The 27,849-nt window shown below is 48.8% G+C and overlaps 1 protein-coding gene across 2 annotated transcripts in view; it reads left to right on the top strand.

Annotated features, from left to right (window-relative positions):
- LOC109904623 (BRD4-interacting chromatin-remodeling complex-associated protein) overlaps positions 1-27,344 on the top strand; it is a 43,124-nt gene extending 15,780 nt beyond the window's left edge. For both annotated transcript variants that reach the window (XM_031787659.1, XM_031787660.1), the window contains exons 5-15: positions 226-294; positions 4,021-5,591; positions 9,671-9,908; positions 10,118-10,780; positions 11,610-12,930; positions 15,062-15,294; positions 16,222-16,277; positions 17,171-17,319; positions 17,641-17,735; positions 20,839-20,941; positions 25,119-27,344. In XM_031787659.1, coding sequence (XP_031643519.1) covers positions 226-294; positions 4,021-5,591; positions 9,671-9,908; positions 10,118-10,780; positions 11,610-12,930; positions 15,062-15,294; positions 16,222-16,277; positions 17,171-17,319; positions 17,641-17,735; positions 20,839-20,941; positions 25,119-27,007 — 6,387 coding nt within the window. In that variant the 3' untranslated portion in view covers positions 27,008-27,344. The remainder of the gene's footprint in view (positions 1-225; positions 295-4,020; positions 5,592-9,670; positions 9,909-10,117; positions 10,781-11,609; positions 12,931-15,061; positions 15,295-16,221; positions 16,278-17,170; positions 17,320-17,640; positions 17,736-20,838; positions 20,942-25,118) is intronic.
- The last annotated feature ends 505 nt before the right edge of the window (positions 27,345-27,849 follow it).

Genomic DNA, 27,849 nt, shown 5'->3' with positions numbered 1-27,849 from the left:
AACTGTCTGTCATCTTTATGGTCATAACTGTCTGTCATCACTATGGTCATAACTGTCTAACTGTCTGTCATCTCTACGGTCATAACTGTCTGTCATCACTATGGTCATAACTGTCTGTCATCAATATAATAGTATTGTAAACCTTGTGAATATGATATTGATATGATATATTATATTGTGAATGTCTCTCAGTATGATCATGGTATTGTCTCTCTGTTTCACCAGCTGCAGAATGATGACCTGCTCATTACCTGTTCCTCTGGAGAGCCCTCCTCCCTCTTCACTGACACCCCAGTGAGTGTCCTTCCCTCTCTCTCCATCTTTCTATCTCTCCCTCTTCACTGAGCCTGCGGTGAGTCTCCATCCCTCTCTCCCTCCCTTTCTCCACCGCCCTCTCCCTCCCTTTTCACATCCCTCTCTCCCCCATCCCTCCCTCCTTCCTCACTGACCCCCTGGTGAGTCTGCCTCCCTCTCTCCCCCATCCCTCCCTCCTTCCTCACTGACACCCTTGTGAGTCTGCCTCCCTCTCTCCCCATCCCTCCCTCCCTCCTTCCACACTGACCCCCTGGTGAGTCTGCCTCCCTCTCTCCCTCCATCCCTTCCTTCCTTCCTCTCTCCCTCACTCTTCACTGACCCCCTTGTGAGTCTGCCTCCCTCTCTCCCCATCCCTCCCTCCCTCCTTCCTCACTGACCCCCTGGTGAGTCTGCCTCCCTCTCTCCCTCCATCCCTTCCTTCCTCTCTCCCTCACTCTTCACTGACCCCCTTGTGAGTCTGCCTCCCTCTCTCCCCCATCCCTCCCTTCCTTCCTCTCTCCCTCACTCTTCACTGACCCCCTGGTGAGTCTGCCTCCCTCTCTCCCCCAGCCCTCCCTTCCTTCCTCTCTCCCTCACTCTTCACTGACCCCCTGCTGAGTCTGCCTCCCTCTCTCCCCCATCCCTCCCTTCCTTCCTCTCTCACTCACTCTTCACTGACCCCCTGGTGAGTCTGCCTCCCTCTCTCCCCCCTCCCTCCCTTCCTTCCTCTCTCCCTCACTCTTCACTGACCCCCTGGTGAGTCTGCCTCCCTCTCTCCCCCATCCCTCCCTTCCTCCCTCTCTCCCCTCCCTCCCTTCCTTCCTTCCTTCCTCTCTCCCTCACTCTTCACTGACCCCCTGGTGAGTCTGCCTCCCTCTCTCCCCCATCCCTCCCTCCCTTCCTCCCTCTCTCCCTCCCTCCCCTTCCTTCCTTCCTCTCTCCCTCACTCTTCACTGACCCCCTGGTGAGTCTGCCTCCCTCTCTCCCCCATCCCTCCCTTCCTTCCTCTCTCCCTCACTCTTCACTGACCCCCTGGTGAGTCTGCCTCCCTCTCTCCCCCATCCCTCCCTTCCTCCCTCTCTCCCTCCCTCCCTTCCTTCCTCTCTCCCTCACTCTTCACTGACCCCGTGGTGAGTCTGCATCCCTCTCTCCCCCATCCCTCCCTTCCTCCCTCTCTCCCTCCCTCCCTTCCTTCCTCTCTCCCTCACTCTTCACTGACCCCCTGGTGAGTCTGCCTCCCTCTCTCCCCCATCCCTTCCTCCCTCTCTCCCTCCCTCCCTTCCTTCCTCTCTCCCTCTCTCCCTCCCTCCCTTCCTTCCTCTCTCCCTCCCTCCCTTCCTTCCTCTCTCCCTTTCTCCCTTCCTCTCTCCCTCACTCCCTCCCTCCCTTCCTTCCTTCCTCTCTCCCTCACTCCCTTCCTCCCTTCCTTCCTCTCTCCCTCACTCCCTCCCTCCCTTCCTTCCTCTCTCCCTCACTCCCTCCCTCCCTTCCTTCCTCTCTCCCTCTCTCCCTTCCTTCCTCTCTCCCTCCCTCCCTTCCTTCCTCTCTCCCTCCCTCTCTCTCTCCCTCTCTCCCTTCCTTCCTCTCTCTCTCTCTCTCTCTCTCCCTCCCTCCCTCCCTCCCTCCCTCCCTCCCTCCCTCCCTCCCTCCCTCCCTCCCTCCCTTCCTTCCTTCCTTCCTTCCTTTCTTCCTTCCTTCCTTCCTTCCTTCCTCCCTCCCTCCCTCCCTCCCTCCCTCCCTCCCTCCCTCCCTTCCTTCCTTCCTCTCTCTCTCTCCTCCCTCCCTCCCTCCCTCCCTCCCTCCCTCCCTCCCTCCCTCCCTCCCTCCCTCCCTCCCTCCCTCCCTTCCTCTCTCCCTCCCTCCCTCCCTCCCTCCCTCCCTCCCTCCCTCCCTCCCTCCCTTCCTCCCTCTCCCTTCCTCTCTCCCTCTCTCTTCACTGACATCCTGCTGAGTCAGCCTCTGTATGCACAGACAAACCCACACCTACAGAACAAAATATGCTATCTAGAACATTAAAGGGTCCTTTGGCTGTCCCCATAGGATAACCCATAGGAGAACCTATAGGATAACCCATAGGAGAACCTATAGGAGAACCCATAGGAGAACCTACAGGATAACCCATAGGAGAACCTATAGGATAACCCATAGGAGAACCTATAGGAGAACCCATAGGAGAACCTACAGGATAACCCATAGGAGAACCTATAGGATAACCCATAGGAGAACCTATAGGAGAACCCATAGGAGAACCTATAGGATAACCCATAGGAGAACCTATAGGATAACCCATAGGAGAACCTATAGGAGAACCCATAGGAGAACCTATAGGATAACCCATAGGAGAACCTATAGGATAACCCATAGGAGAACCTATAGGAGAACCTACAGGAGAACCCATAGGAGAACCTACAGGAGAACCCATAGGAGAACCAATAGGAGAACCTATAGGAGAACCCATAGGAGAACCTACAGGAGAACCCATAGGAGAACCCATAGGATAACCCATAGGAGAACCTATAGGAGAACCCATAGGAGAACCTACAGGAGAACCCATAGGAGAACCAATAGGAGAACCTATAGGAGAACCCATAGGAGAACCTACAGGAGAACCCATAGGAGAACCCATAGGATAACCCATAGGAGAACCAATAGGAGAACCTATAGGAGAACCCATAGGAGAACCTATAGGATAACCCATAGGAGAACCTACAGGAGAACCTTTTGAAGAATCCTTTTTGGTTCCAGCAAGAACCCTTTCGGGCGGCAAGTTGCCTAGTGTTTAAGAGCATTGGCCAGTAAACTAAAGGTAGCAGGTTCGAATCCTCAAGCCGTAGGTGAAAAATCTGTCTGCTGAATTAAATCAATTACTAAAATGTTAACTGTAAATGTTCCAGGTGGAACCCTTTCCACAGAGGGTTCTACATGGAGCCGAAAGGGTTCTACCTGGAACCAAAACCCTTTTTTCTAAGGGTTCAAATCAAGGACTAGCCGTTGCTCATTATTTATCCCTCACACTGTAACTCTATGGTCATACTATGGTCATACTCATTTTCCTACTCTAGGAACATTCTGATTGACTCCTACTCTAGGAACATTCTGATGTTTTCCTACTCTAGGAACATTCTGATGTTCTCCTACTCTAGGAACATTCTGATGTTCTCCTACTCTAGGAACATTCTGATGTTCTCCTACTCTAGGAACATTCTGATGTTCTCCTACTCTAGGAACATGCTGATGTTCTCCTACTCTAGGAACATTCTGATGTTCTCCTACTCTAGGAACATTATGATGTTCTCCTACTCTTGGAACATTCTGATGGACTCCTACTCTAAGAACATTCTGATGTTCTCCTACTCTAGGAACATTCTGATTGACTCCTACTCTAGGAACATTCTGATGTTCTCCTACTCTAGGAACATTCTGATGTTCTCCTACTCTAGGAACATTCTGATGTTCTCCTACTCTAGGAACATTCTGATGTTCTCCTACTCTAGGAACATTCTGATGTTCTCCTACTCTAGGAACATTCTGATGTTCTCCTACTCTAGGAACATTCTGATGTTCTCCTACTCTAGGAACATTCTGATGTTCTCCTACTCTAGGAACATTCTGATGTACTCCTACTCTAGGAACATTCTGACGTTCTCCTACTGTAGGATCACTCTGGTGTTCTCCTACTCTAAGATCACTCTGATTGACTCCTACTCTTTTATCTCCCTCCCTCAGAGCCCAATGTCTCTGTTGGCAGATGACATTACCCCCCCTGCAGAATGCGTTGACCTGTCCTTCCTGGAAGAGGCTCTACTGGGGGGGTCCCCCGAGGGAGGGAGGGAGAGAAGAGGGGAGGGAGAGGAAGTGCAGGAGGAAGAGGAAGTACCGCCCTGTGACATTCTCCAGCAGAGTCTTCAGGAGGCTGACATCACAGAGCACACTATGGCTCAGGAGGCGGGGCTCATCCAAACAGGGCCTGGGGAGGGCCACACCCTGTCTCTCTACACACCTGGCCCCCCACTCCTCCTCCCTCCTGCTGCCGTGCCGTTCCTCTCCAAAACCCTAGCCTTCCCTCACCCCCACCCTGGCCCCCCCACCCTGCAACACAGGGACACCCAGGCTGCGGTGGAGCCTCCCCAACCATCCCTGCTGGCCGTGGGACCAGGCTGCCCCTCCCTGAAGCCTGCTGCTCCCCAGCTGATGGGCCTCCTCCCTGGGAACATCTTCCCTGCACCCCCGCCAGAGACTTCCTTCTCCCTGACCCCTGCACAGGCCTCCAACACCTCCTTTTCCCTCATCCAGAAGGCAGTTCCTAGCCTGACAGGGCGCCCCCTACTGGCCCCAACCCTCAGAGCGGCTGCAGCCCCCGGGATCTTTCTCCAGAGAGGACCCCTGCCCATCCAGCCCAAGCTGCCTATCAGCATCCAACCCCGACTTGTTCAGATCAGCCCTAAGCCTCCTGGCCCTGGTGGGCCTGGTCAGAAACCCTCTCCAGGTCTCACCTTCCTCCCTGGGACGCCCTCGTCAAACATCCTCCTGTCCCCCCCTCCTCCCCAGCCCAAGCCTGCCCAACACCTCACCAAGCCCCATCCCCAGCCTGCCCAACACCTCACTGCCCCCCACCTCACCAAGCCCCAGCCCGTCAGCCTGCAGCTGGTCAACCAGGGAGGAGGCTCCTTCCTGATCCAGCCTCAAGGTCTCTTCCATGGCCAGAATCAGTTCCTTCTGCCTGGCCAATCCCCTGTCACTCTGTCCCAGCTCCCTGGCCAATCTCCTGTCACCCTGTCACAGCTCCCTGGCCAATCCCCTGTCACCCTGTCCCAGCTCCCTGGCCAATCCCCTGTCAACCTGTCCCAGCTTCCTGGCCAATCCCCTGTCACCCTGTCCCAGCTCCCTGGCCAATCACCTGTCACCCTGTCCCAGCTGCCTGGCGGTTCCGCGCGGCCCCTGTTCACCTCTGGCCACCAGGGAGCAACAGTCCAGTCTGTCCAGGGTATGACACCCTCCATGGGCCACCACCTAGTAGATGGCTCCCAGATCCTGACGGCCGTGCCCCACCACAGACAGCTCAACTTCAGCCCCCACACAGTCTTCAGCACCACCTCAACAGGCCAGCTCTCCCTCCGCCAGGGAACCCTGCTCTCTGGCTCCCTGCAGCTACAGTCAGGGTCGCCTACTGTCTTCCAGATGCCAGCCCAGTTGGCGGGTGCCTACAATCCCCAAGGGTCCCAGGGGCAGGGGGGTCCAGGCCAGCATGCCACCCTGCTCCACAGCCCTGCTCTAGGGAGCCACATCACCCTGATGCAGTGAGTGTGATATAGAGCCTGAGTCCCAATTGGCTCCCTATTCCATGCAGGGCCTAGTGAATGTCTACGCACCCTTTGCACAGTAGTCAAGTGGTGTGTTCATACTTGGTGGAAGAACCTCATTACACCTGTGAATAATTCTGAATAAGATTCTACCATCGATGCACAACTCTTAAGGCAACATATAAATCCATTATTTTTGTCAAAATTGCTCAAAGCACAGTAATTTTGGTTGGGAATCATTGATGGACAGTAATATTCGAACCTCTGTTAAAAAAATATATATATATATATTTATTTAAAATCGTCCACTATGTTTACAACAAGGCCCTTAAGTAATTCGGTAAAAACACCATGTTTATGTCTACAATGGAAAAACTTCAAGTTTCCTTCGTCTGTCAGTCAGTTTCGGTACAGCATACTATGGGGATCGTACTCCTGACAAGGCCAATACTATGGGGATCGTACTCTCACGACGCCTGACAAGGCCAATACTATGGGGATCGTACTCCTGACAAGGCCAATACTATGGGGATCGTACTCCTGACAAGGCCAATACTATGGGGATCGTACTCCTGACAAGGCCAATACAATGGGGATCGTACTCTCACGACGCCTGACAAGGCCAATACTATGGGGATCGTACTCTCACGACGCCTGACAAGGCCAATACTATGGGGATCGTACTCTCACGACGCCTGACAAGGCCAATACTATGGGGATCGTACTCTCATGACGCCTGACAAGGCCAATACTATGGGGATCGTACTCTCACGATGCCTGACAAGGACAATACTATGGGGATCGTACTCTCACGACGCCTGACAAGGCCAATACTATGGGGATCGTACTCTCACGACGCCTGACAAGGCCAATACTATGGGGATCGTACTCTCACGACGCCTGACAAGGCCAATACTATGGGGATCGTACTCTCACGACGCCTGACAAGGCCAATGCTATGGGGATCGTACTCTCACGACACCTGACAAGGCCAATACTATGGGGATCGTACTCTCACGACGCCTGACAAGGCCAATACTATGGGGATCGTACTCCTGACAAGGCCAATACTATGGGGATCGTACTCTCGCGACACCTGACAAGGCCAATACTATGGGTGATCGTACTCTCACGACGCCTGACAAGGCCAATACTATGGGTGATCGTACTCTCGCGACACCTGACAAGGCCAATACTATGGTTGATCGTACTCTCACGACGCCTGACAAGGCCAATACTATGGGGATCGTACTCTCACGACGCCTGACAAGGCCAATACTATGGGGATCGTACTCTCACGACGCCTGACAAGGCCAATACTATGGGGATCGTACTCCTGACAAGGCCAATACTATGGGGATCGTACTCCTGACAAGGCCAATACTATGGGGATCGTACTCCTGACAAGGCCAATACTATGGGGATCATACGCCTGACAAGGCCAATACTATGGGGATCGTACTCCTGACAAGGCCAATACTATGGGGATCGTACGCCTGACAAGGCCAATACTATGGGGATCGTACGCCTGACATGGCCAATACTATGGGGATCGTACTCTCACGACGCCTGACAAGGCCAATACTATGGGGATCGTACTCTCACGACACCTGACAAGGCCAATACTATGGGGGATCGTACTCTCACGATGCCTGACAAGGCCAATACTATGGGGATCGTATTCCTGACAAGGCCAATACTATGGGGATCGTACGCCTGACAAGGCCAATACTATGGGGATCGTACTCCTGACAAGGCCAATACTATGGGGATCGTACTCCTGACAAGGCCAATACTATGGGGATCGTACGCCTGACAAGGCCAATACTATGGGGATCGTACTCCTGACAAGGCCAATACTATGGGGATCGTACTCCTGACAAGGCCAATACTATGGGGATCGTACGCCTGACAAGGCCAATACTATGGGGATCGTACTCTCACGACGCCTGACAAGGCCAATACTATGGGGATCGTACTCTCACGACACCTGACAAGGCCAATACTATGGGGATCGTACTCTCACGACGCCTGACAAGGCCAATACTATGGGGATCGTACTCTCACGACTTCAGTTAAAGGATTTACAATCACGCCTTAGAAGGCCAATACTATGGGGATCGTACTCTCACGACGCCTGACAAGGCCAATACTATGGGGATCGTACTCTCACTACTCTCACAACGCCTGACAAGGCCAATACTATGGGGATCGTACTCTCACGACGCCTGACAAGGCCAATACTATGGGGATCGTACTCTCACTACTCTCACGACGCCTGACAAGGCCAATACTATGGGGATCGTACTCTCACGACGCCTGACAAGGCCAATACTATGGGGATCGTACTCTCACGACTTCAGTTAAAGGATTTACAATCAATTAAATCTGTGCCTGGCTGGAACACCCCGCTGTCCACAGGTGATAGGAGTCTCGGGTTCATTCCTTCAATTATTCCACTCTTCACCTCGTTGTGAACAGGAACGATTCACGCTATTAAAATAAACAATTGTAGCACGAGACTGTCTTAATTGCGCCAACTAAACTGTCCCTTAGTGGTAGAGCGAGCGCACCCCCTAAATTTTTCGTTTAGAACAAATTCTTATTTACAACAACGGCCTAAGAACAGTGGGTTAACTGCCTTGTTCAGGGGGCAGAACGACTGATTTTTACCTTGTCAGCTCGGGGATTCAATCCAGTAACCTTTCGGTTACTAGTCCAACGCTCTAACCACTAGGTTATCTGCCTCCCCCCTCTAACCACTAGGTTACCTACCTCCCCCCTCTAACCACTAGGTTACCTGCCTCCCCCCTCTAACCACTAGGCTACATAGCCTGGTTCCTCTCTAGGTTTCTTCCTAGGTTTTGGCCTTTCTAGGGAGTTTTTCCTAGCCACCGTGCTTCTACACCTGCATTGCTTGCTGTTTGGGGTTTTAGGCTGGGTTTCTGTACAGCACTTTGAGATATCAGCTGATGTACGAAGGGCTATATAAATAAATTTGATTTGATTTGATTTAGGCTACCTGCCTCCCCCCTCTAACCACTAGTCTACCTGCCTCCCCCCTCTAACCACTAGTCTACCTGCCTCCCCCCTCTAACCACTAGTCTACCTGCCTCCCCCCTCTAACCACTAGGCTACCTGCCTCCCCCCTCTAACCACTAGGCTACCTGCCTCCCCCCTCTAACCACTAGGCTACCTGCCTCCCCCCTCTAACCACTAGGCTACCTGCCTCCCCCCTCTAACCACTAGGCTACCTGCCTCCCCCCTCTAACCACTAGGCTACCTGCCTCCCCCCTCTAACCACTAGGCTACCTGCCTCCCCCCTCTAACCACTAGGCTACCTGCCTCCCCCCTCTAACTACTACCACTACACCCTTTAACTACACTACTACTATACCCTTTAACCACACTGTTACTACACCCTTTAACACCACTACTTCTACTACTACACCCTTTAACCACACTACTACTACACCCTTTAACACCACCACTACTACTACACCCTTTAACACCACCACTACTACTACACCTTTTAACTATAATACTACACCCTTTAACTACACTACTACTACACCCTTTAACTACAATACTACACCCTTTAACTACACTACTACTACACCCTTTAACAACACTACTACTACACCCTTTAACAACACTACTACTACACCCTTTAACAACACTACTACTACACCCTTTAACAACACTACTACTACACCCTTTAACAACACTACTACTACACCCTTTAACAACACTACTACTACACCCTTTAACAACACTACTACTACACCTTTTAACAACACTACTACTACACCCTTTAACCACCCTACTACTACACCTTTTAACAACACTACTACTACACATTTTAACAACACTACTACTACACCCTTTAACCACACTACTACTACACCTTTTAACAACACTACTATTACACCCTTTAACTACACTATTACTACACCCTTTAACCACACTACTACTACACCATTTAACAACACTACTACTACACCCTTTAACCACACTACTACTACACCTTTTAACAACACTACTACTACACCCTTTCACTCTGTCTTCCTCAACAGCTCTGGGATGCAGCTCACCTCAACCCACCCAGACAGTCACATGACCTCGATTTCCATCCTCAACACCACCCCTCCTGCTGTAGTACAGGGCCTGCCCTTCACCCCCCAGACCTCCAGACCCCTAGGGGGCGTTACAGATGGACAGATCAGTGTTCAGCAGGCGTCTGTAGTGTTGCTGCCTGACAGAGCTGGCCATGAGGAGAGGAGGGAGCAAGCGGCGTCCCCACACCTGCCTCAGGTGAGAAGTCAACACTTGAGTGATTGATTGATTGATTAATTAATTGGTTGGTTGGCTGGTTGATTACTTGATTTGTTAATTGATTGGTGCTCAGTTAATTGATTGGTTAATTAATATATCCTCCTAAGTCAAATGCTAGGTGGATCTAGTAAACTAGCAAAACAAATGTACACCAGAACATTCTCTAATCAGTTCGTTGTTCCCTTCAGTCGACAAGGCACCTTTTCCAGCAGCATGCCTCTCTCCAACCCTCCACCGCCAGTCTCCAGTCCACTTCTCCCCCTGTAATGGCCCTCCTACAGACCCCGCTGGAGGCCCCACAGGCCCTGGACCCACCAGGTATGCTACCCAAATACCTGCTAGACCAAGTTGGGACGTTACACAAACACCTGCTGGACCCAGTTGGGATGTTACCCAAACACCTGCTGGACCCAGTTGGGACATTACCCAAACACCTGCTGGACCCAGTTGGGACATTACCCAAACACCTGCTGGACCCAGTTGGGACGTTACCCAAACACTTGCTGGACCCAGTTGGGACGTTACCCAAACACCTGCTGGACCCAGTTGGGACGTTACCCAAACACCTGCTGGACCCAGCTGGGACGTTACCCAAACACCTGCTGGGCCCAGTTGTGACGTTACCCAAACACCTGCTGGACCCAGTTGGGACGTTACCTAAACACCTGCTGGACCCAGTTGGGACGTTACCCAAACACCTGCTGGACCCAGTTGGGACGTTACCCAAACACCTGCTGGACCCAGTTGGGACGTTGCCTAAACACTTGCGGGACCAGACGGAGACAGGGACAAAACCAAGGGTGGAGAAGGTTCACAGCCCCACCCAGGCCTTCATCCATCATCTACAACAGGTCAACTAGCCTTTATGCTCTCTGTTGTGACTTTTTGTTGACTTATAGGGGTAATTAGGGCAATTTCTCGCATGGAATAGCTTTCATTTCTCAGAACAGGAATAGATTGACGAGTTTCAGAAGAAAGTCCTTTGTTTCTGGCGAATTTTGAGCCTGTAATCGAACCCACAAATGCTGATGCTCCAGATACTCAACTAGTTTAAAGAAGGTTGTTGTATTGCTTCCTTAATCAGGACAACAGTTTCAGCTGTGCTGACATAATTGAAAAAGGGTTTTCTAATGATCAATTAGTCTTTTAAAATGCTAAACCCGGATTAGCTAACGCAACGTGTCATTGGATCACAAGAGTGATGGTTGCTGATAATGGGCCTCTGTACACCTATGTAGATATTCCATAATAAACCTGCCGTTTCCAGCTTCAACAGTAATTTACAACATTAACAATGTCTACACTGTATTTCTGATCAATTTGATGTTATTTTAAAATTGACAAAAAAAAAAGTGCTTTTCTTTCAAAAATAAAAATATTTCTAAGTGACCCCAAACTTTTGAACGGCAGTGTACACGTAAACAAACAATGTATGGCCTCAAAACAAAACTATAATGTTGATATCATGGATGATCAGTCCTGGCATCCATTGCTCTATGAATTTGAGTGGTCACATTTCTCCATCCCCGTCCCTCAGCTTTTTACCCGAAAACAGGGTAGGGGTTTGAACTGCTGATTGCCGCTCTAAATGTTTATTGAATTAAATGTTGAAGATATTGTCTTGATTTACATAACATAACCTTATTGTTTTCCTTCGTCACACCACAATTTCTACCATAGCAAGCACTTACCCCTCCCAATCCCTCCCCATCACCTGAGGTCCTGGCTGGGACTGTGTCAGTGGAGGATCACACTGTCTCCGCTGTGGCCAGTGAGATGGAGGAGGCCCCTCCACCCATCCAGCCAGCAGTTCTAGGACATGCAGGAGCCCAGTCTGCGATGCCCCTCAGCCCTTGTGTGTTGGTGGCCTATCCAGCTTCACTACACCCAGAGACAAAGGAGACTACTCTGCTATGCCACTCTCCTACCCTGCTATGCCACTCTCCTACCCTGCAATGCCACTCTCCTACCCTGCTATGCCACTCTCCTACCCTGCTATGCCAATCTCCATCTGAGCAGGGTTTAGGGACCACACCCCCGGCTGGGCAGGGCTTATGGACCACACCCCCGAATGGGCAGGGCTTATGGACCACACCCCCGAATGGGCAGGGCTTAATGAGCACCCCCCCGAATGGGCAGGGCTTAGTGAGAACACTCCGGAATGGGCAGGGCTTAGTGAGCACACCCTTTACTAGGCAGGGCTTAGGGTCCACACCACAACAAGACAGTTTATCTTCCCCACCAAGTGGGGCCACCTCCCTGGGACTGGCTGGGTCTGGATCTGGGTCTGGAAGTGCCGTCCCTCAAACCCAGGCTGCAGTGTTCAGAAGCCCCTCCCCTCTGCCTGTCAGCACCTCCCCCCAGCTCCAGACTGCAGTGTTCAGAAGCCCCTCCCCTCTGCCTGTCAGCACCTCCCCCCAGCTCCAGACTGCAGTGTTCAGAAGCCCCTCCCCTCTGCCTGTCAGCGCCTCCCCCCAGCTCCATACTGCAGTGTTCAGAAGCCCCTCCCCTCTGCCTGTCAGTGCCTCCCCCCAGCTCCAGACTGCAGTGTTCAGAAGCCCCTCCCCTCTGCCTGTCAGCGCCTCCCCCCAGCTCCAGACTGCAGTGTTCAGCAATCCCAGCCCCTCTCCTCTACCTGTCTGTGTGCCTCAGCAGCAGCCTGACCACCTCCTAGCGCAGTCTGACCCCCTCCTAGCGCAGCCTGACCCCCTCCTAGCGCAGCCTGACCCCCTCCTAGAGCCGCCTGACCCCCTCCTAGCGCAGCCTGACCCCCTCCTAGCGCAGCCTGACCCCCTCCTAGCGCAGCCTGACCCCCTCCTAGCGCAGCCTGACCCCCTCCTAGTGCAGCCTGACCCCCTCCTAGTGCAGCCTGACCCCCTCCTAGTGCAGCCTGACCCCCTCCTAGTGCAGCCTGACCCCCTCCTAGTGCAGCCTGACCCCCTCCTAGTGACTCCCAGCTCCTATGGAGATCAGGCTAACCAGCAACACACAAAGCAAAGCAGTGAGTCTGATCACACAGAGTCTGCAACCCAAATGGCACCCTATTCCCTATGTAGTGTCCTACTTTTGACCAGAGTCCTATGGGAATAGGGTTCCATCAGGGATGCACACAGAGTATTAATACAAATCATCATGCAACAATTCTAACAGTCCCTTTCACAGTCTTTCTAACCCACTCCTTTCACTCTGTCTCCCTACCTCACACACATCATCACCACCACCATCATCATCACCATCATCATCATCACCACTACCAACACCATCACCACCATCATCACCACCACTACCAAAACCATCATCAACATCACCACTACCAACACCATCATCACCACCACCATCATCATCACCATCATCACCACTACCAACACCATCATCACCACTACCAACACCATCATCACCACCACCATCATCACCACCACTACCAACACCACCATCACCATCATCACCACCATCATCATCATCACCATCATCACCACCACTACCAACACTACCACCACCATCATCAACACCACCACCATCATCACCACCATCATCACCATCATCACCACCACTACCATCATCACCACCACCACCATCACCATCACCACTACCAACACCACCACCATCATCAACACCATCATCACCACCATCATCACCATCATCACCACCATCATCACCATCATCACCACCACTACCATCACCATCAACACCAACACCACCACCATCATCAACACCATCATCACCACCATCATCACCATCATCACCACCACTACCATCACCATCATCACCACCACCACCACCATCATCACCACCACTACCATCACCATCACCACCATCATCACCATCATCACCACCACTACCAACACCATCATCATCATCACCACCACCACCATCATCACCATCACCACTACCAACACCACCATCATCACCACCACTACCATCATCACCACCACCACCACCACCATCATCACCATCACCACTACCAACACCACCACCATCATCAACACCATCATCACCACCATCATCACCATCATCACCACCATCATCACCATCATCACCACCACTACCATCACCATCACCACCACCACCACCACCATCATCACCACCATCACCACCACCATCATCACCACCATCATCATCATCATCATCACCACTACCATCATCACCACCACCATCACTACCATCATCACCACCACCACCACCATCATCACCACCACTACCATCACCATCACCACCATCATCACCATCATCACCACCACTACCAACACCATCATCATCACCACCACCACCATCATCACCATCACCACTACCAACACCACCATCATCACCACCACTACCAACACCATCATCACCACCATCATCATCATCACCACTACCAACACCACCATCATCACCATCACCATCATCAACACTACCAACACCAACATCATCACCACCACCATCATCAACACCATCACCAAAACCACTACCAACACCATCATCACCCCTACCAACACCACCATCATCAACACTATCAACAAAACCATCATCAACATCAATCATCATCACCACTACCAACACCACCATCATCAACACCATCACCAAAACCATCATCAACATCATCACCACCACTACCAACACCTTCATCACCACCACCATCACCACCATCATCACCACTACCAACACCTTCATCACCAAAACCATCATCATCACCATCATCATCATCACAACCATCACCATCACAACCATCGCCATCACCATCATCACCATATCATCACCATATCACCCACCATCATCACCCCCATCACCCCATCACCATCATCATCACTATCATCACCCCATCATCATCCCCATCACCCCCATCATCATCCCCATCATCACCCCCATCACTCCCATCATCACCCCCATCATCATCCCCATCACCACCATCATCACCACCATCAATATCACCATCATTACCACCTCCATCACCACCATCATCACCACCATCATCATCACCCCCATCACCCCATCACCATCATCATCACTATCATCACTATCATCACTCCCATCATCACCCCCATCATCACCTCCATCACCACCATCCTCATCACCCCCATCATCACCCCCATCATCATCACCTCCATCACCATCATCACCACCACCCCCATCATCTTCTGTATTATAATGCTCAGAACCACCAGCTGCCTTGGCCATGGATGTAGAGGGTAAAGCCTTTACTCTTGATGTCCATCCACCTTCTCCCAGACCCCAGTGGCCACCAGGCCCCCACACAGTCCAGGGGCCCAACACAGTTCGTTGGCTCCACACTGTCCAGGAGCCCCAGTACGACCAGGGGCCCCAATCCCACAGAGAGCAGGACCAGTGGCTCAGAGCAGTTCAGACAGCCCAACAGTCAAAGACAAAGGTGAGAAACATGGACCCCTATTCCCTATATAGTGCACTACTATTGACCAGAGCGTTATGGGCCCTGCTTTTGGCCCTCGAGGCCCTGTTCAAAAGAAGTGCACTATATAGGGAATAGGGTGCCATTTCAGATATGTCCATTCTCAGATTCTAGGCCTTCCATCCAGCATATTGGTCTGAAACCACAATGCTCTTCATTCTACTCACATTCTGAAACCACGATACTACTCAGATTCTGAAACCACGATACTACTCAGATTCTGAAACCACTATACAACTCAGATTCTGAAACCACTATACAACTCAGATTCTGAAACCACTATACTACTCAGATTCTGAAACCACGATACTACTCAGATTCTGAAACCACTATACTACTCAGATTCTGAAACCACTATACAACTCAGATTCTGAAACCACTATACTACTCAGATTCTGAAACCACTATACTACTCAGATTCTGAAACCACTATACAACTCAGATTCTGAATATACAACTCAGATTCTGAAACCACTATACTACTCAGATTCTGAAACCACTATACAACTCAGATTCTGAAACCACTATACAACTCAGATTCTGAAACCACTATACTACTCAGATTCTGAAACCACTATACTACTCAGATTCTGAAACCACTATACTACTCAGATTCTGAAACCACTATACTACTCAGATTCTGAAACCACTATACAACTCAGATTCTGAATATACAACTCAGATTCTGAAACCACTATACTACTCAGATTCTGAAACCACTATACAACTCAGATTCTGAAACCACTATACAACTCAGATTCTGAAACCACTATACTACTCAGATTCTGAAACCACTATACTACTCAGATTCTGAAACCACGATACTCTTCATTCTACTCAGATTCTTCAATCTCCAGTAAACCTAAGGTCATATCTCATCCATACCAGGTGGCCGGTCCTGTGGCGAAGGAGAGAGAGCAGAGACTGACTGAAACGATGTGCAGGTGAGAAGTAGGACACGTCAGGTCGTCACTCTCTGATATTGACGACGTCCGTATCACATGATGATGAAGTGCAGTTACCAAAAGGTTTTCTGAGGTGTGAAAGAAGGACAGATGCCCTGCTGTTTTATGGTGCAACGGTTCATCCTTAAAGGGATATTTGGCATTGAAGTCATTGAGCTAACGCTAGTTAGCATTTGCTCATTAAACTATCTCTAACTTCCTTCATTTTTTAAAATTTCACCTTTATTTAACCAGGTAGGCTAGTTGAGAACAAGTTCTCATTTGCAACTGTGACCTGGCCAAGACAAAGCATAGCAGTGTGAACAGACAACACAGAGTTACACATGGAGTAAACAATTAACAAGTCAATAACACAGTAGAAAAAAAAGAGAGTCTATATAGATTGTGTGCAAAAGGCATGAGGAGGTAGGCGAATAATTACAATTTTGCAGATTAACACTGGAGTGATAAATGATCAGATGGTCATGTACAGGTAGAGATATTGGTGTGCAAAAGAGCAGAAAAGTAAATAAATATAAACAGTATGGGGATGAGGTAGGTAAAATTGGGTGGGCTATTTACCGATAGACTATGTACAGCTGCAGCGATCGTTTAGCTGCTCAGATAGCAGATAATTGAACCCTGTGGCACCCCCATAGAGACTGCCAGAGGACCGGACAGCATGCCCTCCGATTTGACACACTGAACTCTGTCTGCAAAGTAGTTGGTGAACCATATTGGATGCAGAGACATACAAATGGTATCCATGAGTTCATCGGACTCTGGGGAAGTAGATAAAATGGCTTTTAAAAACAGCAGGAGCAGAGTAGTGATCCTCTGGTGACTTTTACATTGTTTGAACCCAAACCTAGTGTCTGTGATGTCATCCTCAGGCTCCAGCAGCAGCTGTGTCAGGACCAGAGACCGGTCCAGAGCCCTTACATCTGTTCTCCCTTCTCCTCATTGGGGGAGGCTGTGACACACCTGTTACCATACCACACCTGTGCCGGACACCTGCCTAGTCAGGACGACTTCAACTTAGGTCAGAACACCACTTTTAATTCACTCTGTAGAGACTGGCAGTACACTCTCTTAGAGAAAAAAAGGGTTCCAAAAGGAACTCAAAAGGGTTCTACATGGAACCCAAAAGGGTTCTACATGGAACCCAAAAGGGTTCTACAAAAAGGGTTCTACATGGAGCCCAAAATGGTTCCTCAAAAAGTTATCCCATGGGGACAGGTGAGCAACCCTATTATGTTGTAGATATAACCTTGTTTTTCTAAGAATGTAGTAAAAACGGGAGCTTGATGCCATTACGAGTCTCTGTATGTCTGATTATTGACGTGTGTCCCCCTCTCTCCAGTGGACAAGCAGTTTGACACTGTGTCCGGGTTCCTACTGAAACGCACCAAGGACATGATCAACAAATACAGACAGCTACTGCTCGGGGAGGCACTGGTACGACACTGCTCTCACACATCTATATTTCCCTTTTTTTTTCTCCTAAATCATAAATCGCAACTGTCTTTGCTAAAGTTATTTGTTTTCTTCTGTATTTTGCTTTTATTGGATGGAAATTCCTCTGACAATTCTACGTTTTTTGTTTTGGAGTTCCTCAAGGGTCAGTTCTAGGACCACTACAGTTTTCAATTTTACAGTTGAAGTCGGAAGTTTACATACACTTAGTTTGGAGTCATTAAATCTAATTTTCAACCACTCCACAAATGTCTTATTAACAAACTATTGTTTTGGCAAGTTGTTTAGGACATCTACTTTGTGCATGACACAAGTCATTTTTCCAACAATTGTTTACAGACAGATTATTCCACTTATAATTCACTGTATCACAATTCCAGTGGTTCAGAAGTTTACATACACTAAGTTGATTGTGCCTTTAAGCAGCTTGGAAAATTCCAGAAAATTATGTCATGGCTTTAGAAGCTTCTGATAGGCTAATTGACATCATTTGAGTCAATTGGAGGTGTACCTGTGGATGTATTTCAAGGCCTACCTTCAAACTCAGTGCCTCTTTGCTTGACATCATGTGAAAATCAAAAGAAATCAGCCAAGACCTCAGAAAAACAATTGCAGACCTCCACAAGTCTGGTTCATCCTTGGGAGCAATTTCCAAACGCCTGAAGGTACCACATTCATCTGTACAAACAATAGTACGCAAGTATAAACACCATGGGACCACACAGCCGTCATACCGCTCAGGAAGGAGACGCGTTCTGTCTCCTAGAGATGAACGTACTTTGGTGCGAAAAATGCAAATCAATCCCAGAACAACAGCAAAGGACCTTGTGAAGATGCTGGAGGAAACATGTACAAAAGTATCTATATCCACAGTAAAACGAGCCCTATATCGACATAACCTGAAAGGCCGCTCAGCAAGGAAGAAGCCACTGATCCAAAACCGCCATAAAAAAGCCAGACTACGGTTTGCAACTGCACATGGGGACAAAGATCGTACTTTTTGGAGAAATGTCCTCTGGTCTGATGAAACAAAAATAGAACTGTTTGGCCATGATGACCATCGTTATGTTTGGAGGAAAAGGGGGAGGCTTGCAACCCGAAGAACACCATCCCAACTGTGAAGCACGCGGGTGGCAGCATCATGTTATGGGGGTGCTTTGCTGCTGGAGGGACTGGTGCACTTCACAAAATAGATGGCTTCATGAGGGAGGAAAATTATGTGGATATATTGAAGCAACATCTCAAGACATCAGTTAGGAAGTTAAAGCTTGGTCGCAAATGGGTCTTCCAAATGGACAACGATCCCAAGCAAACTTCCAAAGTTGTGGCAACATGGCTTAAGGACAACAAAGTCAAGGTATTTGAGTGGCCATCACAAAGCCCTGACCTCAATACTATAGAAAGGCCTACAAACCTGACTCAGTTACCCCAGCTCTGTCAGGAGGAATGGGCCAAAATTCACCCAACTTATTGTGGGAAGCTTGTGGAAGGCTTCCTGACATGTTTGACCCAAGTTAAACAATTTAAAGGCAATGCAACCAAATTCTAATTGAGTGTATGTAAGACCCACTGGGAATATGAGGAAAGAAATGAAAGCTGAAATAAATCATTCTCTCTATTATTCTGACTTTTCACATTCTTAAAATAAAGATGTGATCCTATCAGACGTAAAACAGGGAATTTTTTACTAGGATTAAATATCAGGAATTGTGAAAAACTGAGTTTAAATGTATTTGGCTAAGATGTATGTAAACTTCCTACTTCAACTCTATATGCTACTGCTTGGTGATGCTATTCGGAAACACAGTGTCAACTTTCACTGATACACGGACAATACAAGGCTGCTGATACAGGCTTTATAAGTACATATTTTGTGCCCAATAGAAATTAATGGTAAATTATGTATTGTGTCATTTTGTAGTCCCTTTATTGTAGATAAGAATAACACTTCTACATTAATGTAGATACTACCATGATTACGGATAAGCCTGAATGAATCGTGAATAATGGTGAGTGAGAAAGTTACAGACGCACAAATACCACGACATGCTAACCTCTCACCATTACAATAACAGGAGAGGTTAGCATACCTCCAAGACATGCTAACCTCTCACCATTACAATAACAGGAGAGGTTAGCATACCTCCAAGACATGCTAACCTCTCACCATTACAATAACAGGAGAGGTTAGCATACCTCCAAGACATGCTAACCTCTCACCATTACAATAACAGGGGAGGTTAGCATGTTATATCATAACCCCAAGACATGCTAACCTCTCACCTTTACAATAACAGGGGAGGTAAGCATTTCATAGCATACCCCTAAAACATGCTAACCTCTCACCATTACAATAACAGGGGAGGTTAGCATTTTATAATCATGCCCCTAAGACATGCTAACCTCTCACCATTACAATAACAGGGGAGGTTAGCATTTCATATCATACCCCTACGACATGCTAACCTCTCACCATTACAATAACAGGGGAGGTTAGCATTTCATATCATAACCCCCAAGACATGCTAACCTCTCACCATTACAATGACAGGGGAGGTTAGCATTTCATATCATAACCCCCAAGACATGCTAACCTCTCACCATTACAATAATAAGGAACATTAGCAATTGGGTGGGGGGGGGTGATATTTGTGCATCCGTAACTTTCTCAGTTATTATTCACGATTCATTCAGGATGAACTGTAACCGTGCTAGTAGCATCAACATTAACGTAGAAGTGTTTAGAAACATTATATTCTTATTTATAATAAAAGTGACTCCAAAATGACACAATACATTATTTACCGTTAGTTTCTATTGGGCACAAAATCATCTGAAACACAACCTAAACAAACAGCACATACATCCAACGAGTCAAATGCTTGATATAATCATTGCATGCTGTGAATATGAGACTAAATACTTACCGTTTGACTGTTTAAATACACGTGCAAGTGAATTTGGCCCAATGTTTTGGTCCCCAAAAATGGGGGGGGGGGGGTAATATGTACAATGTCCCAATAATTACAGAAGGCACTCTATCACACTGTATGTACCAATGTCCCCCATTTATCAATATCAACAGCAGGTGATGCCGTCGGCAGAGATGGTGATGCTGGATCGTCTGTTCCTCCAATCAGAGAGGTTTTCCCTGGGGGAGGACCGACACAGGGCCCGTAGAGACCCAGGTTAGTGCCGTGGGGGAGTGGAGATGCACTATATATACAGCAGTATGTGGACACCCCTTCAAATGAGTGGATTCGGCTATTTCAGCTACACCCGTTGCTGACAGGTGTATCAAATCGAGCAGACTGCCATGCAATCTCCATAGACAAACATTGGCAGTAGAATGGTCCTTACTGAAGAGCTCATTGACTTTCAACGTAGCACCGTCATACGATGTCACCTTTCCAACAAGTCAGTTCTTCAAATTTTTGCCCTGCTAGAGCTGCCCCCTGTCAACTGTAAGTGGAAACGTCTAGGAGAAACAATGGCTTAGCCACAAAGTGGTAGGCCACACAAGCTCACAGAACAGGGTTTAGTGGATGCCAGGAGAACACTACCTGCCCCAATGCATACTGCCAACTGTAAAGTTTGGTGGAGGAGGAATAATGGTCTGGGGCGGTTTTTCATTGTTCGGGCTAGGCACCTTAATTCCAGTGAAAGGAAATCTTAACACTACAGCATAAAATGACATTCTAGACGATTCTGTGCTTCCAACTTTGTGGCAACAGTTTGGGGAAGGCCCTTTCCTGTTTCAACATGATAATACCCCTGTGCACAAAGCGAGGTCCATACAGAATTAGTTTATTGAGATCGGTGTGGAAGAACTTGACCTCAACCCCATCGCACACCTTTTGAGATGAATTGGAATGCTGAATGTGAGCCAGGCCTAATCACCCAACATCAGTGCCCGACCTCACGAATGTTCTTGTGGCTGAATTGAAGCAAGTCCCCGCAGAAATGTTCTAACATCTAGTGGAAAGCCTTCCCAGACCAACTCCATATTAATGCCCATGATTTTGGAACAGGTACAGGTGTAGTGTACCTACTGGTGTACAGGTACAGGTGTAGTGTACCTACTGGTGTACAGGTACAGGTATAGTGTACCTACTGGTGTGTACAGGTACAGGTGTAGTGTACCTACAGGTACAGGTGTACAGGTGTAGTGTACCTACTGGTACAGGTGTAGTGTACATACTGGTACAGGTGTACAGGTGTAGTGTACCTACAGGTACAGGTGTAGTGTACCTACTGGTGTACAGGTACAGGTGTAGTGTACCTAATGGTACAGGTGTACAGGTGTAGTGTACCTAATGGTACAGGTGTACAGATGTAGTGTACCTACAGGTACAGGTGTAGTGTACAGGTACAGGTGTAGTGTACCTACAGGCACAGGTGTACAGGTGTAGCGTACATACAGGTGTACAGGTGTACAGGTACAGGTGTAGTGTACCTACAGGTGCACAGGTGTAGTGTACCTACAGGTAAACAGGTGTAGTGTACCTACGGGTACAGGTGTAGTGTACCTACGGGTACAGGTGTAGTGTACCTACTGGTACAGGTGTAGTGTACCTACTGGTACAGGTGTAGTGTACCTACAGGTACAGGAGTACAGGTACAAGTGTAGTGTACATACAGGTACAGGTGTACAGGTACAGGTGTAGTGTACTTACAGGTGTAGTGTACATACAGGTACAGGTGTACAGGTACAGGTGTAGTGTACTTACAGGTGTAGTGTACCTACAGGTACAGGTGTAGTGTACGTACAGGTGTAGTGTACCTAAAGGTACAGGTGTACAGGTACAGGTGTAGTGTACCTACAGGTACAGGTGTACAGGTGTAGTGTACCTACAGGTACAGGTGTAGTGTACCTACAGGTGTAGTGTACCTACAGGTGTAGTGTACCTACAAGGTGTACAGGTGTAGTCTCCCTACAGGTACACAGGTACACGTGTAGTGTACCTACAGGTGTACAGGTGTAGTGTACCTACAGGTACAGGTGTACAGGTGTAGTGTACCTACAGGTACAGGTGTACAGGTGTAGTGTACCTACAGGTACAGGTGTACAGGTGTAGTGTACCTACAGGTACATGGTGTAGTGTACAGGTGTAGTGTACCTACAGGTACAGGTGTACAGGTACAGGTGTAGTGTACCTACAGGTACAGGGTGTAGTGTACCTACAGGTACAGGGTGTAGTGTACCTACAGGTACATGGTGTAGTGTACCTACAGGTACAGGTGTACAGGTGTACAGGTGTAGTGTACCTACATGTACAGGTGTACAGGTGTAGTGTACCTACATGTACAGGTGTACAGGTATAGTGTACCTACATGTACAGGTGTACAGGTGTCGTGTACCTACATGTACAGGTGTAGTGTACCTACATGTACAGGTGTACAGGTGTAGTGTACCTACATGTACAGGTGTACAGGTGTAGTGTACCTATATGTACAGGTGTACAGGTGTAGTGTACCTACATGTACAGGTGTAGTGTACCTACATGTACAGGTGTACAGGTAAATGGTGTAGTGTACCTACAGATGTACAGGTGTGGTGTACCTACATGTACAGGTGTACAGGTACATGGTGTAGTGTACCTACAGGTGTACAGGTGTAGTGTACCTACAGGTACAGGTGTACAGGTGTAGTGTACCTACAGGTGTACAGGTGTAGTGTACCTATGGTGTACAGGTTTACATGTGTAGTGTACCTACAGGTACAGGTGTAGTGTACCTACAGGTACAGGTGTAGTGTCCCTACAGGTACAGGTGTAGTGTCCCTACAGGTACACAGGTACACGTGTAGTGTACCTACAGGTGTAGTGTACCTACAGGTGTACAGGTGTAGTGTACCTACATGTACAGGTGTACAGGTGTAGTGTACCTACATGTACAGGTGTACAGGTGTAGTGTACCTACATGTACAGGTGTAGTGTACCTACATGTACAGGTGTACAGGTAAATGGTGTAGTGTACCTACAGATGTACAGGTGTGGTGTACCTACATGTACAGGTGTACAGGTACATGGTGTAGTGTACCTACAGGTGCACAGGTGTAGTGTACCTACAGGTACAGGTGTACAGGTGTAGTGTACCTACAGGTGTACAGGTGTAGTGTACCTATGGTGTACAGGTTTACATGTGTAGTGTACCTACAGGTACAGGTGTAGTGTCCCTACAGGTACAGGTGTAGTGTCCCTACAGGTACACAGGTACACGTGTAGTGTACCTACAGGTGTAGTGTACCTACAGGTGTACAGGTGTAGTGTACCTACAGGTGTACAGGTGTAGTGTACCTACAGGTGTACAGATGTAGTGTACCTACAGGTACAGGTGTACAGGTGTAGTGTACCTACAGGTACAGGTGTACAGGTGTAGTGTACCTACAGGTACAGGTGTACAGGTACATGGTGTAGAGTACCCACAGGTACAGGTACAGGTGTAGTGTACCTACAGGTACAGGGTGTAGTGTACCTACAGGTACAGGTGTACAGGTACATGGTGTAGTGTACCTACATGTACAGGTGTACAGGTGTAGTGTACCTACATGTACAGGTGTACAGGTGTAGTGTACCTACATGTACAGGTGTACAGGTGTAGTGTACCTATGGTGTACAGGTTTACATGTGTAGTGTACCTACAGGTACAGGTTTACATGTGTAGTGTACCTACAGGTACAGGTGTAGTGTACCTACAGGTACAGGTGTAGTGTACCTACAGGTACAGGTGTAGTGTACCTACAGGTACAGGTGTAGTGTACCTACAGGTACAGGTGTAGTGTATCTACAGGTACAGGTGTAGTGTACCTACAAGTTCAGGTGTAGTGTACCTACAAGTTCAGGTGTACAGGTGTAGTGTACCTACTGGTGTACAGGTACAGGTGTAGTGTACCTACTGGTGTACATGTACAGGTTTAGTGTACCTACAGGTGTAGTGTACCTACAGGTACAGGTGTACAGGTGTAGTGTACCTACAGGTACAGTTGTACAGGTGTAGTGTACCTACTGGTAGAGGTGTACAGGTGTAGTGTACCTACTGGTAGAGGTGTACAGGTGTAGTGTAAGGTTAGAGTGGTACAGGTGACTACAAGTAGTGGTGTACAGGTACAGGTGTAGTGTACCTACAGGTACAGGTGTACTGGTACTGGTGTACAGGTACAGGTGTAGTGTACCTACAGGTATACAGGTGACCTATCTACTGGGCTAAAAGTGAAGCACTGTGATGTTTAACCAGAAATGTCATTTTAATGTCTTTCTTTGAAGTTAAATGAGCTCTTCTTTGAACATAGTCAGTCAGTGTTATGTAATGTACCGATGTGTAGCGTTCCCTCCCCTTGTACCTTTATGCTTGTATCTTCCACAGAGTCCTTCCTGATGACCCTGCATGCATCTGAGTCCTCCAGCTCCGCGTCATCCCGTGTGGGGCTGGATCGGTCTGGCAGCCTCCCCTCCCCCCCAGCTTGGACCAGACTCTCCGACCGACCCCCGGGACTCAGGACCTACCACTCCACCAGCCGCGGAGGCCTTAGGCTCACCATCAAACACAAGGCTGGATCCAGGATGGTGGTTCACAACTCAGCCTGTGACACCGTGCACGCTACTGCCCCCTCTGGTCACAAGCGGTACTACACCGGCCAACTGATCAATGGGAGTGTTGATCTGACTGAGCAGGGCTCCTCCCATAGGACCTCCTGCCATCCAATCGATGAGGAGATGTCGAACGGAGCCCTGCCCTCCAAAGTAGTAGAGGACATCCCACATGGTCACCATAGTGACAGCAGGGAATCTGTTGCACAGATTCAGACAGCAGCACTGGGTTCACAATATATAAGTTCCCCAAACTCCCTTACTATGCCAAGCTTAGACCCACAGACTGCCTGTCTAGAGCCTCCCCTTTCAGACCCTGGAGAGATGAGTACACCCAAACTGAAACGCTTCAGGCCCATGCTTCCGGACCTCCCATTCCAGGCGGACAGGCACAGCGACAGGCCCCCGCCTTTTCCACAGACCAGCTACAGGCCCCCGCCTTTTCCCCAAACCAGCGACAGGTCCCAGCCTTTCCCCCAGACCAGCTACAGGCCCCCGCCTTTTCCACAGACCAGCTACAGGCCCCAGCCTTTCCCCCAGACCAGCGACAGACCCCAACCTCTTCCCCAGACCAGCTATAGGCCCCAGCCTCTTTCCCAGACCAGCTATAGGCCCCAGTCTCTTTCCCAGACCAGCGACAGGCTCCAGCCTCTTTCCCAGACCAGCTATAGGCCCCAGACTCTTTCCCAGACAAGCAACAGGCCCCATTTTCTTCCCCAGACCAGAGACAGACACCAGCCTCTTTCCCAAACTAGCTACAGGCCCCAGTCTCTTTCCCAGACCAGCAAAAGACCCCAGTCTCTTTCCCAGACCAGCAACAGACCCCAGTCTCTTCCCCAGACCAGCGACAGGCCTCACGCTCTTTCCCAGACCAGCGACATGCCCCAGCCTCTTCCCCAGGCCAGCTACAGACTCCAGCCTCTTCCCCAGACCAGCAACAGACCCCAGTCTCTTCCCCAGACCAGCGACAGACCCCAGTCTCTTTCCCAGACCAGCGACAGACCCCAGTCTCTTCCCCAGACCAGCGACAGACCCCAGTCTCTTTCCCAGACCAGCGACAGGCCCCAGCCTCTTCCCCAGACCAGCGACAGGCCCCAGCCTCTTCCCCAGACCAGCGACAGGCCCCAGCCTCTTCCCCAGACCAGCGACAGGCCCCAGCCTCTTCCCCAGACCAGCGACAGGCCCCAGCCTCTTCCCCAGACCAGCGACAGGCCCCAGCCTCTTCCCCAGACCAGCGACAGGCCCCAGCCTCTTCCCCAGACCAGCGACAGGCCCCAGCCTCTTCCCCAGACCAGCGACAGGCCCCAGCCTCTTCCCCAGACCAGCGACAGGCCCCAGCCTCTTCCCCACACCAGCGACAGGCCCCAGCCTCTTCCCCACACCAGCGACAGGCCCCAGCCTCTTCCCCGGGCCAGCTACAGACCCCAGCCTCTTCCCCAGGCCAGCTACAGGCCCGAGGCTAGTCCTAGCCCCCAACCCCCCCTGCCAGAGGACAACACCCTCAGTGAACACCTGCAGAGTGCCATCGACAGCATCCTGGAGCTGCAGCGCCTGCAGGGTCCCACGGCTGCAGCCCAGCCCCGGATCCAGGGGGCGTGCCCGGTTGCAGGCCCCGCCTCCCTACTGGACCAGGCCATCAGTAGCATCCTACAAGGAAACCTCTAGAGACTCCTGAGATGAGGGACACCTGGAAGGAAGGGGAAGAACTCAGCCTGTTTCAAAACGCTCGGTCTGCTTTAACCAAGCTAGGAGGACGAGGGATAAAGACTAGGCACAAAAAAAACAGGAAATGCAGAGAAATTTACACCAAGCATTATCTTCTAGATGGCCTTCTAGATACTTCATTTGATGTACATGTGAGATTAAATCTAATTCAGTAGGAGATATACCGTGTCAGTGGTAGTTTGGGGATCACGACGCCAGGTGTATCATATTTATAAATAACAGTGAGAAACAGAGACAGGAGACTGAGATTATTCATATAATACTTTTAATTTTAATTTTAAATATGTTCTTCAAATAATTTTAATTTTAAATATGTTCTTCAAATAATTTAAATTTTAAATATGTTCTTCAAATAATTTTAATTTTAAATATGTTCTTCAAATAATTTTAATTTTAAATATGTTCTTCAAATTATTTTAATTTTAAATATGTTCTTCAAATAATTTTAATTTTAAATATGTTCTTCAAATTATTTTAATTTTAAATATGTTCTTCAAATAATTTTAATTTTAAATATGTTCTTCAAATTATTTTAATTTTAAATATGTTCTTCAAATAATTGTAATTTTAAATATGTTCTTCAAATGTGAATTATTATTATTATTTTTGCTTGATATTACTAAGAAGATCCTATAGTGTATTATTTCAATAATCTGTGCCAACTGTGTAAAATGTGATTATTGGGTTGATTAAGAGCAGGAAGGTTGTCTTTATGTGAATCTCTGTGCCTGGGTGTCAGGGGTAGATGGTGAGTTTGAGTGAGTCAGTGTTTTTAGGAACAT

The sequence above is a fragment of the Oncorhynchus kisutch genome, linkage group LG14, assembly GCF_002021735.2.
Source record: "Oncorhynchus kisutch isolate 150728-3 linkage group LG14, Okis_V2, whole genome shotgun sequence".
Classification (NCBI taxonomy): Eukaryota; Metazoa; Chordata; class Actinopteri; order Salmoniformes; family Salmonidae; genus Oncorhynchus; species Oncorhynchus kisutch.
The sequence above is the reverse complement of the archived record's forward strand: the minus strand, read 5'-3'. Positions and strand labels throughout refer to the sequence as shown.